Raw genomic sequence first — 12,892 nt, 5'->3', positions numbered from 1 at the left:
AGGGTGTAAATATACTTCTGTAGTACCTCTTTCTTTAGACAGAAAGAAAGCAAAGTAATGGGTCACAAGCCAAGATGGAGTCAGGCAAGAAAGCAAGCTGAATGGAAAGAGGAAGAAAGTGATGAAAGCTCTAAAATTTCCAGTTGTACTAATAAGGGGCATGTTAAATAGTAACATGCAAATTAAGTCATTCAAGAAAAGGAGATGAAATGTTTGACTAGCTACTTCTGTTTCGATTAGCCCTGATGATAGACTTTTCAGTGCAAAAATCTGGTGATTGTAAAGTTGAATTCCGATACAGACTTTTGGGCTCGTAATTTGAGAACCATCTTTATTAGGTAATAATAATAATAATAATAATAATAATAATAATAATAATAATAATAATAATAATAATAATATAATCCAAGTTTCCTCTCTTAAAGTCTTGGGTGGTGAGTTTAATTTAAGACATTTAGACTGGGAACGAGCAAAGGAAAATGGATGGTGGAAGCCAGAGGTGGTATTCAGCAGGTTCTGACCAGTTCTGGAGAACTAGTAGTGGAAATTTTGAGTAGTTCGGAGAACTGGCAAATACCACCTCTGACTGGCCCCACCCCCATCTATTCTCTGCCTCCCGAGTCCCAGCTGATCAGCTGGGTCTTTTTTTGTTGCCTTGCACAGGAGAACGGAGCTGGAAAGCAGGTTAGTGGGGTAGGGAGGGAATGAGATTTTGCAGTAACTTTCCCCCAGGTGTGGGGAGGGAATGGACATTTTGCAGTATCCTTCCCCTGCCACACCCACCAAGCCACGCCCACAGAACTGGTAGTAAAATTTTTGAATCCCACCACTGTAAGCAATGTAATTTATATAATCAGAACACCAAATCCACAACTTTCATTATGTCCAGAAGATTGCTAGCAAAGTTGTACAGCTCTGAGTTCTTATACAAGATAAAATAAATGTAACAAATTCTTTTAAGGAGCTTTCTATGTGGCAGTGTGAAAATTCCACAGGGCAATTTTAAGGTCTCTATATAGCTCACCTTTCACATTTTTTTTGTGTGGTTTCTGATAGGTGATGTCTCTCTCACCCACACATGAAGGGAAAAGCGAGACAACTGATCTGCATTTTTAATACACAAGTGAAAATTGCTCTCCCAAATTGCTTCACGTTGAAAGAAAGGTGTTGACTAGAGTTGTACAAAAAAAACTAAAAATAACCTTCCTGTCAAACTGGTTAACACACACATACACCAAGCCTGTTTTTCAAACTGCTAAAATGGAATCAGAATTTTATCACACTATTTTATGAATTAATTTTTCATGCTCATTGTAAACATCTGTCATACAAAATATATATGATTTCCTACATTAACCATGTACATAATTAAAACACGCGGGCAGAAAGAAAAGTGCCTTCTAAAAATTCCTTAATATATGAAAATTGGTTTGATTTAAAAAATACACAGTGTGCAACTGCTCAAGAATAATTTCTGGTTTTATTTATTCAGTCTTTATAACCAATGATCCTTCATCAGTTCCTAGCAGATGAGTATTGAAGTTCTAATGCTGAAATATATTGTTAATCTACACCTAATAATCCCTCAGATGAATTTTTATTGAATGTGTCTTTAAAACAATTTCTGAACATTGTGCTTCAAAAACCTATGAACAGAAAGGCCTATGAATAAAGAAATCTAACATCTTACCAAGGAAATTGTTGGTATCCATTTGTTATCTCATCCTCCTCCTCCATTTCCTGACAAATTTTTAACTAAAACTAGATCTTATTATTAAGAAAGTTATTCTAAATTTTATCTATTGTTAACAGTAGGGTTACCGAAAAATAGCAACACAAGTTTGCAAATAATGATTGTTACAGCAACCATACAAAACAATTTTCATCTCACTACTATTAATACCTGACCAGATGTAAAGGTAGGCATATATTGTAGAGGTCTGAAGGAGTGGCCTTAAAGGATCTCACACACAAACTTTGAAAGATGAGTTTATTGACAGTTGCATCTTTATGGTTTATCACAGAATTATCAATGATAATGGTTTCTCACAGAATTATCATCAATGCCATGAAATAACGTAGGATCTTACTTGCTGCATTTTGTAAATTCTCTGTCCTCCAAGTAATGACTGAAAAGCTTTAGTGGAGATAATGAATAGTTATGAATGGCTCGACTATTTTTCCTTAGACTTACAACCAAGCCTAACTTCAGTTTTCCCAGTTGTCTTAAAAGTCCACCTCTTTTCAACAGCCACAAAATTTCTTCATTGTTATTGTAATTCCCTTTGGGAGCCCAATTGTCCACAGCCCATGTTCCCCACCCTGCAACTGAGGTCTACTTAAATGTTGTATTAAGTTTTTAGTGGCTAATGCATAGGCATTTTATTATGTACTTCTCGGTTCTGTACTCTTTTTTTCTTGGTGCATAGTTTTCACTTCTTTATAAAATAAAATCCTCACACACCACCACAAGTGATGTAGCATGCTCACTTTCTCTTAATGAAGCATACTTTAACACATTAGTTGTTGGTATGAAAGCTCTGTGTGGATTTGGCGAGTTTCATAGTACACCTAGGGGGACAAGGAGCAGATTTGCTATTGGCACTTTCTAAGTCCTCCCCTTGCCCCCATAACACAAAACTCAAGTGCAAAAACAGTACTTTGGAACAAAGTTAACCTTCACATAAGACTGTTGTTAATTAATGAAAGAAATATGGGACCCACAGCTTTAACCAACCAGAGAATATAGCACTGGAAGCAGTTTATACCCTGCACTGGTATCACACACAACCACCCAACTTATTGTTTACTTCTTTGCCAAATGAAGGAATGTAGCAGTGAGTAAGCTTCTCTGCTTATCTTAGTGAGGTGGAGCATTAACTATTAGGTTGGTTGGCACACTGAGGTTCTCGCCGCATCATATCCTACATTACAATGGACTTTTTGTCAACAAATGAGGACTCTTATGCAGTTTTGAGTAGCTCCCTGAAGAAGGTTGCTGAACTATTGATGAATCAGAGAAAACCAAAAATGTAAATGCCAGTGGTGGTATGCTGGTTTTTGGTTACTGGTTAGGAAGTAGACAGACATGGATGGGATTACTCTGAAATGGATGATAATCTTGTCTGCATTCCAGGGCCACACACATCACTAATGTCTGTTTATTTCCAGAGAAAGCAGAATTAACCATAAGCAAAAGACAATGTTTATACCACTCTTACATGAAAAATAGCAAATGTAGTCATTCAAAGGGTATTTGAGAAAAAGAGCAGGACAAATTGCAACACAGGATATAAACAAAAGCCCTGCTTTTTTTATTTTGAAACTTAAAAATGACAGTTTAAAAAGTATGTAGAAATTTGAGGAGATGGTTACACAAATATCATAGGCAACAAAAGAAGGAAACACAACAGAACAAGTTCATGAAAACATCCACCAACAGTTTTTATACAAAACCAACCATTACATCCCATCATGCTGCATTAGCTTGTCCATATCTGAATTCCTAGTTCAATTATTTTAAAATAGCTTCTACATTTTAATAAAAAGGTTTAAAAATTAACACTTTAATATCATGGCATTTACCTGAAACAAATATGGAAAAAAAACTTCAAAATACATCTGTTTTAATATTCAAATCTTCGTTAAAATTGACATCACAAAGTTGACATCACAACATGAAATATACACTACACAGACAGACAGACAGACACATTTACAGGAGGGAATAGAAGCAATTCTGTCTGCAAATGCATCACTGTTGTGCTTAGAATTCTTGAACATTAAAATTTTATACTAGAATTGTGCGAGTCAGACAAAGTACTTCTGGTAAGAAAACCATTTTGTACCAAGCCCATTGAAAGTAGCCTAATTTTATTTGCTGTAATGAAGGAATCTGAAAAGGAAGAGGGAAGTAGTCAAGCATTTTAAGTTTATGCTACAGAAATAATTGCTGCCCCCCCCCCCCAAAAAAAAAGATTAACTAAAGATAACTCACCAGATCTAACACTTACCAGGACTAAAAAGATGTTTAGATGTACCCTGAGTATGACACAGCTTGTTAGCATTATAATGAAAGTACAAGAACCAATTAGTGTTTTTATTTGAATAATACAAAATAATTCATACTATTCAAATAAACATAATTTCCCCCAATGCACTGAAGTTCAATAAATGCCACACTAGCGAAAAGAGTAATCTGGACTTCTGAGGATTTAACTGGAACATCTGTTGCTCCACTGACTGCCAGACTGATTTGGCTGATGTGACTATGCCTCCTTTCTCTCTCACTGCTCCTCCTGATTCTTTTCATAGAACACGTGATATATCAATCAGAACAGAGCTGGAAGGGGCCTTGGAGGTCATCTAGTGTAATCCCCTGCTCTAGCAGGAGACCTTGTACCATTTCAGACAGGTGGCTGTCCAGTCTTTTCTTAAAAAACCTCCAGAGATGAAGGATCTGCAACTTCTGGAGGCGAGCCATTCCACTGATTAATTGTCCTCACTGTTAGGAAGTTTCTCCTTAATTTTCTCCTTGATTGATTTCCATCCACTGTTTCTTCTTGTCTTGCCTTCTGGTCCTTTGGAAAATAAGTTGATCCCCTCTCTTCCTTGTGGCAGCCCCTCAAATACTGGAATGCTGCTAGCATGTCTGTTCTAATCCTTCTTTTCTCTAGACTGGCCAGACCCAATTCCTACAACCATTCTTCATACGTTTTTTGTCTTCAGCCCCTTAATCATCTTAGTTGCTCTTCTTTGCAAAGTCTCAACATCTTTTTTTTTTTATACATACTATACCAGCTTTTTAAAAACACTGTGTAAGTAAATTATGGTCCCCGTTAATATGATAGCCACACGAGACCTACTTTGGGAACATTATTTCTCCTCAAAAAGACTTAACAACTGAATTCTTTTTTGCTTAAATTAGCTTTATACTATATAGTAATCAAAAAGCTGAGGAAGGCACTCATTTATATAGCGTAAGTTATCAAAGGTTTTCGCCAAACATTAAAAGCAATGAAGTACATGTGCTTAATAAGAAAATTCTCTTTTACAATAGAACCATTAATGTCATTGCATCTACTACCCATGGTTCTATCACTGTCACTGGAAATGCTGTACCATTTTCATTTAGTCTGCAGAACACTTCATTCATAATTCTTCAGGGATACAGATAATAAGTATACATAAGATGTTTCAAAGTCCCAAATGCCACAAAAGGGAGTAATTATAGGGAGATTTAATCAGATTCAATGGGTCGATTCCTAATGAAGTCAATTCACAGTAAATTCAGAATGTTTACAAAATGAGAGCAGCTTTTTATACTATCTGTAAGCCCCTATCTTGTGTGGACAGTAACATTTAGTACATTCAGTGTGGGGATACTTCTTACTTTGCAATTTAAAAAGTGTTTTCAAAATTAATTTGGTAGCTTAATTTGGACAATGCAGTAAATAAAAATAAGTAACGATGGGGGGAGAAAAAAACCGATGCAGTCTTACTATCTCTGTACCTAGTTGTCAGAAAGCCACGTTTTATATACAATTTGCTAAACATCACTTAATGCAACAGTCTATAAAACACAAACTAACATTATATGTGAAGCAGAACATCTGGCAAATTATTTCATATTAGATAATTTCTGGCCAGAACAAGAACCGTCTCTTAGACTCCAATTTTGGTGTAATTGTTACTATTCTTTTGTTTCCTTTTATATCAATGAAAAAGTATTCCGCTGATAGCAACTCAATGATATTGTTATGATGAAGTTCATACCGGACGACAAAGGAACTGGGTCCATTGCTTCCCAACAGAAACATTTTTCACCCATGCAGGAAAAATATTTATAAAAAAGATGGCACAGGTTATGCGTAGGAGATCAGACACATTCCTCTGCTGACATCAGGAGGGGGTTGATATATTCAAATCCTTCAAACTCAGACTGATCAATCTTCTTTACAATATCCCTGAAAATATGAGCAAGAATACCAAAATCAAATTTCTACTCCAAAATTAAAGTACAGGTAGTCCTCATCTTAAGACTGGTTGCTTAGGGACCAAAGTTACAAGGGACCTCCCTGGGACTACTTACGACTGAGATTCGACATTCCAAAGGCCACTCCCCCATAATCACATGACTGCATTTTGAGTGCTCTGTAACCAGGTCACATTTAGAGCCAGTTGCCCTGTCTTGCAGTCACGTGACTATGATTTATGACCAATTTTTTTTGCCATAAACTGGCATTTACTTCCTGTTCCAGCACAACCTACCAATTGCAGACAATGGATTCACTCCATCAATCATGACCATCCCCTGCAAGTTTTGCTTTACACCTGCTGAATTCGCTTAACAACTGCCATAAAAAAGGTACAAAAATCAGTCAAGGCCACATGGCGACTCCCTTAATAACCAGCACAACTTACAATTGTAACTCTGGGCTCAATTATGGTCATTAAGTCAAGGATCTTATATGCGTAATATACAGAGTCCTCAGGTACTCTTCTCTCCATGAATCATAAATAATAAACTCTAGAAGAAGTAAAAGCTTGCTCATTGTTTACAGGGATGGACTCAGATAAATCCTTGAATGGACATGTTTGGCTGAACATTTCATCATTCTACATCACTCCTCCTAAACGTGTGCCTGCAGAAATACAGATTATAGGCTGTTTTGTTTTTAACTGAGATTCAGCTTCATCCTGTTGGCATGGATCTCAGCGATCTCAAATGTAGGAGGACTGGCAGAACCAGGTGGAGGAGTTAAAGAGGCATCAGTTTAGAATCGTTATATAGCCACAAGTGAACGTTTATCTATGACCCTTATCTAGTTCTAACCAGGTGTTAACTATTACTCTGAGAAGATTCCTGTACATCGATCTGTGACATCTTCAGCTAGAATCATGAATTAACTTGTTAATCCTCAACCCAAGTATTTCATGAAATGATGTCAGATAATTTTGGACTACATGTGTCAGTCTCTTACACTGAATTATCAGAACAGGACTCAACATTAGATTGGCCCCACTGACTTTGAATTTCAGAAGTTTATTGAACTAGACTTTTATTCTCTAATTTACCACTAGCCTTTCTATTCATTGCATTAAGAAAGCCATTTCTGATGAAGAATGGTCCATGTTCAATCAGACCATGGATCTATCAAGTTAAATATCCTGCTTCTAAGTGGTCAATCATATCAAGAACACGAGGGTATAACTTCAAATTGACAGGAAATCCCAAAAGTGCTTTTTCAGGAGGCAACTGGACTTTCTTGTTTTTTCTTTGAAGACATTTCGCTTCTTATCCAAGAAGCTTCTTCAGCTCTGACCGGATGGTGGGGAATGGAAGGATTCATATTCCTTGCAGACAGCTAGTCATTTGCATCCTTTCTGATGGTTGCTGGAGCACTTGTTTATCTGTGTCCTTAGGGTCACCCCAGTAGTGCTTAATGGTTCCTGTAGTCTGCATTTTTTTTCTGGAAATCTGTTCATACTCCCACCCCATTCCCAGGAAGTTCATCCCAAACTGCATAGCTAAAAGTCTGTAGAGATTCTCAGTCATCCAGATGATGACACTCAGGTGATCCCGAGCACACAGATAACAATGAAGTGCTTCAACCACCATCAAAAAAGAATGCAAATGACCAGCTGCAAGGATTATAAATCCTACCATTCCCCACCATCGAGTCACAACTGAAGAAGGTTCTTGGATGAGAAGCGAAACATCCTCAAAGTAAAAACAAGAAAGTCCAGTTGCCTCCTGAAAAGCACCTTTAGGACAACCATGACCTGGATGACTGAGAATCTACAGAAACTTTTAAATTGACAGGAAGGAAGCTCAAAAGTAATGTTAGAAAATATGACTTCACGGAGAGCAGTGCAAGTTGAAACCAACTTCCATCAGAAACAGTGGGTCAATCATCAGAAGCTGAGTTTAAAATTGCTTGGGATAAAACACATGTCCATCATCCAACAATAAATAGGTAAAAATTAATAAATAAAAAATAATTATTAAAAAAGAAAGAAAAAAGAACTAACAACCAAATAAACTCAAAAGGCAGACTCAATGGACCACTAGGTCTTTTTCTGCCATGAATTTTCTATGTTCATTTTTCTGTATCATTCAAGATACTTATAAGCCAGAGAAGGTATCTGCCTCCACACTCAGCAACCAACATTCAAACATGAACATGAAGATTATACATAACTCTCCTCTCCTCTACAGAACATGGTTTCATGACAGCTGCTAGGTTTACAAGAGTATTTTTTTCTGATACATTAACTTCTGAAATCATTTACTTACTCATCGTCAGGTGTGAGTTGTACCGGTTCATTGGTAAACTGAGCATCAAAGTTGTCCAGACCAAATTCTCCAGAAATATTTGGTTTAAATGGAGGAACAACCTGTTTTTGTTCCATCTAGGAATAGAGCGTTCAGCATTAAAATATAGCTTCTTATAAATAATGGGTAATACTTCCAAGGTTACAGAAGTTTTATTTGATCTTTAATTTTACGATTTTCTTGACCGCCTTACAAATTTTAACTCAGATTCTTACTTAGTACATTATTACAAAACCTCTGATTTGGACTGAATTTTGAATTTGGCTGTGCTTTTGAATTACGCAAATAAGCAATACACTGCAGAATCCATAGGTTTAGAGAAGTAGAAATTCCAGAGAGAAGAATATTTTCCAACTTTTTCAGACAAAGACTTCTCAGAGAAATGGAAATAATTAAAAAAAAAATCTTTATAAATCTAAATTTGTCCTGATACTTCAGAAACATAAAATATATCATGTATATTTTATTTTTCGTATGCTTGGTATATTAAAATATTTTCAGTTTGGGTTGGCAAGTAATTATATTGCAAAATATCTGATTAGTAAAATTTCAAACATGAAAATGTGATATAATAACTAAAATAGGATCTTATGCTTACATTTCAATATGGAGACTTTTTTTTAGCTTGTTTGGGCAGCAGTACTCATTTGTGGATTTAAAAAAATTGATTTACATTCCCAAGAAACTCTTCCAAGATTTTAGTCCTTCCTTCGTTGCCCTCTAAACAAGGACAAATTATTCCTTATTTCTAATTTAAACTTTAAAAAGTATTGCTGCCCAACCAACTTCACACTAGGCCCTCTAAGAGCATGAGATCTATCAATCCTTCGAAATGTAAACCAGAAATCCACCAGCAAAGAAAGCGTGGTATTTTCCTTCCTTGCTTATAGAAAGGATCATGCTTCTAATAGCAGAAGATCACCTGGCTTTTTCCTTATTCTCACAAGAGTTATGTAGCGCACAGATTTCAGAAATGATTTTGAGATGCTAAACTGTGTTAATCTTTTGTCATAGTTACTTTATTCAATGTTTAAAAAGACAGTGTTTCTTAATTTTTTTAAAAAAATCTAAACAACCTCACGTACCAAATTCCTCTCCCTGAATTTGTTTTTACTTCTCACATAAAAGAACCTTACTGAGTTCTACAAAGGGCAATTATATGGGGAAATCTCTAAGCGTTTAACAACTTTGTCCTATCAGTATTAGATAATTAGTATTAGTAATTGGATGAGATTACAAAGATCCACTAGTAGTGCCTGAAGCTTTTGAATGCAGTATTTACAGAGATGCTTACCAGATCCCAATCAACATTACGAAAAAATGGATGTCCTTGAATGTCTGCAAAACCTGTTTGAGGATGGCATCCTAAACGTTCTTTTGGATCCTACAAATGAAAAAAATAAGCATATATTTGAATAATAAAAGCTACATGAATATTTTTGAAGTGGATACATAGGAGTCTTCCACAACTACTATCTATCAGATTTATTTGACTTTTAGCAAATCTATGGTGTCACGTTCTTTCACACAGACAATGCCTTGAATGACAAGTTTGTTTTTTGCTACTTTTATGCCAAATCTTGACAGCTGGAACATCTGTATCATGCAGATTAAAGTTATGTCCTAATTAAAGGCAATTCATTTAGTTTACAGCTGCTACCCCCATGCCATCTTTGTACTTGCATTTTTAGCTAATGTTCCTTTAAACCATCCTGGAAAAATTACAATTTTTGCAAAGAAGAGATCTTGTATAGCTTTTTGTTATGCTTTTATGGTTATTGATATAAATGATAGGTGTCTGATTGTTTTTAGCTTGAGCCTTCTTTTAAAAATATTAACCTTTAACGCTAACACAACAATTACTAGTTTATGTGGAAATGTATCAATTTAGAAAATGGTACAAGTTACAAGGAACCTCCATCCCTTAAGTCTACCTGTATACACCGGCCATTCCCACTTGAATTGCGATATTTCCAAGATCTCTTCTCTAAAACTGTGTATTTCTCCTGCACTGAGAAATAGGGAATGCTATAGAAATGGCTGTAGAGGCCTCTGTAACTGATTCCTTGCTTAGATAAATAATTAAAAACTAAAATCAAAGAGAAATTTCTTCCATTGCCAATAGCATGTAGGAGAGGCAAGCTTTCATTGGAGCCCTTCTATCTGACACCATTAAACTCAAATCATCCATGCAAGGTCAAGCATCAAACTCAGTCCGGCTCTATGCAGCCAGAAGAAGAATTAAAGATAGTCTTAAGTATGTTTGCATTGGGAGCAAAACTCCACCAGCGAGTTTTGTCTGCAAATAAACCCAGACTAAAATAAAATGAAAACTCTGGGCAAATACTTTTAAGCTGATCACACAACAAACTGGCTTTGATCCTTCTAAAGGCTTCTTTCTCAACTTTGTAACTGCAAGATGTATATTTAACTGTGGAATCTTTGAACTATGTATGGCACAAAATCTCACCTTGTTTAAAAAGCTTTTTAGAACACTTGCTGCCTTCACAGAAAGGGACCGTGGGATACGGATTTGCTTCTCCAGAATAACTAGAAGAAATAATTATGGGCATTGAAATTTCATAAAGTAGCATTCTCAACATATCTCTGGGGACTGGAATCAAAGTCCCCTTCAAACTGAGTGTAACTTCTAGTGACATCATGGACACAACTTGTAGGGATTTTTCAGCAATATTATGAAAGGGGGTTTCCACTGCCTTCTTTCAAAGAGAACAATAGTGTCATCTTTTCTATCTTTTTTGTTCTGCTAAACCAGACAATTTGTTTAATACCGCGCAATATCTTTTTATTAACTATTCATTAATTTCCATTTTGCTATCTGTGGAGCAGTTTTTTTGCCCTAGCAACAAATAATTTACTTACATCTCCTGTGGTGTTTTAAATATATGATGTTAAACATATATTTTCAGCAAACATGAATGGAAATGGAAATCAACGGGCAAGATCTGCTACACTCTTTCAGTTTTACCATGTAAGTGTTTTTTTCTTCATTGATTACTAGCCGTTTAGAATTAACTAACCTTGGAAGAGGTAATCTTCTGTATTTTGATCAGGATTATCAGAACTTCCTACAATATCAAAAGGAGATCTTCCCGCCATCATTTCAAACATCAGGACACCTAAAGCCCACCAGTCCACACTAAAACCTAAGAGTTACAGGAAGACAGTATAACACGTTAAGGAGCATAATCCAATTAACCTATTCACTTTAAAAACTTATGATGATAAGGCAATAAATATAGCTAAGTTAAGAGTTTGAACCTGATTACACGGATTTTGAAGTAACATACATGCTAAAGAATTCCAAAGTTTTCTAAACTTATCTACCAGTGTTCTGGTTCTTTCAAAAATTCTGAGAAAACTTGATTCTATTTTAACAGAAAGTATTCCCCACACAGAGAAACATAAAATGCACAATATATGGGCAGCAGGTATTTTAGCCAGCATTCTTGTCAACAAAGCTAGACTCAGATTTTATATACACAAAAACATATTTTCACACAGATGGGTGGTTTCTTTTCTTACCTACCATCTGATATAGTATAATATAGCAAAATATTTATTTTGACAACTAGGCCTACATGTTACTTCATGAAAGATAAACTGAGTTTATATAACATGTTAAACTTAGGTTAATAAATGCAACTGTTGGGTTCATATAATTTCCCCAAATAAGCCATATTAATTTGTTGCCTGATTAGACAATGATTAAGTGACAGTAAAACAATGGTTGGATTTTCCAATAAAACTGAATCTGACTTCTTACTTTATTTTAACCTAGTCTAACATGCAGTGTGTTAATTCACATACTGTTTATGGCTTTGTTCCTAAACTAAGTTTAGTTGAATTCAGTAAAAGGCTGAATATGCTTCACTTTGCTTGATGTAATAAAGTTTTAGAACAATGATGGTAGAAAGTATATGAATTCTTTAGAATTATACATAACCCTGTATTCATTTAAGTTCCATTAATAGATTCTGTTAAAGAAACGACATACAAAACAGTTCTGCATCCTGACTTTACTGAACACAGCCAACTTTCACCTTCTTTAGGAAATGACCCATGTTTATTTAAGTTTCAGCTCACAGACTTATATGGCACTCTCCTATGAAATATAGGGGTACAATTGAGAATGCACTGTTGCCTAATTGACCAGGAGCTACCTAGATCTGGAGGCAGCCAAGCAATTCCAAATCACAATGCTGTATATTCCTCATATGTACACTCTCCTCCTGACTGTACAGGTAGTCCTCGAGTTACGAATGAAATGGAGCCTGCCCATTCCATTCATAACCCGAGGATTTGTGGGAGTGAATCTCGTACCTTGAACAGGATCACTCCCTTCTTTTGCCCACGAGTTCACTAATCGAATGCAAGTCTTATTAAGTGCACATGAGGTATTTCAGGGTAGGGAAGACCATAGGGGGCCTATTGATGGAACAAGCCACCTGCCTAAGACCACCCAAGGCCTCCCCCCGGGTCCGACCCCTGGAAGCTGCATTTTGGTCTGCAACATGCCAGGCAAGGTCTCTG

General features: G+C 36.0%; 1 protein-coding gene across 1 annotated transcript in view; it reads right to left on the bottom strand.

Moving 5' to 3' along the window:
• Positions 1-3,293: 3,293 nt before the first annotated feature.
• PRKCI (protein kinase C iota) overlaps positions 3,294-12,892 on the bottom strand; it is a 40,306-nt gene continuing 30,707 nt past the window's right edge. The window contains exons 14-18 of the mRNA XM_026705769.2: positions 11,380-11,505; positions 10,809-10,888; positions 9,633-9,722; positions 8,300-8,415; positions 3,294-5,966 (exon numbers count right to left, since the gene is read on the bottom strand). Coding sequence (XP_026561554.2) covers positions 5,879-5,966; positions 8,300-8,415; positions 9,633-9,722; positions 10,809-10,888; positions 11,380-11,505 — 500 coding nt within the window. The 3' untranslated portion in view covers positions 3,294-5,878. The remainder of the gene's footprint in view (positions 5,967-8,299; positions 8,416-9,632; positions 9,723-10,808; positions 10,889-11,379; positions 11,506-12,892) is intronic.

Source organism: Pseudonaja textilis, chromosome 4 (assembly GCF_049901715.1).
Source record: "Pseudonaja textilis isolate UNSWEBS1 chromosome 4, rPseTex1.2, whole genome shotgun sequence".
Taxonomy (NCBI): Eukaryota; Metazoa; Chordata; class Lepidosauria; order Squamata; family Elapidae; genus Pseudonaja; species Pseudonaja textilis.
Note: the sequence above shows the minus strand (reverse complement) of the source record. Positions and strands in the feature narration are given on the sequence as shown.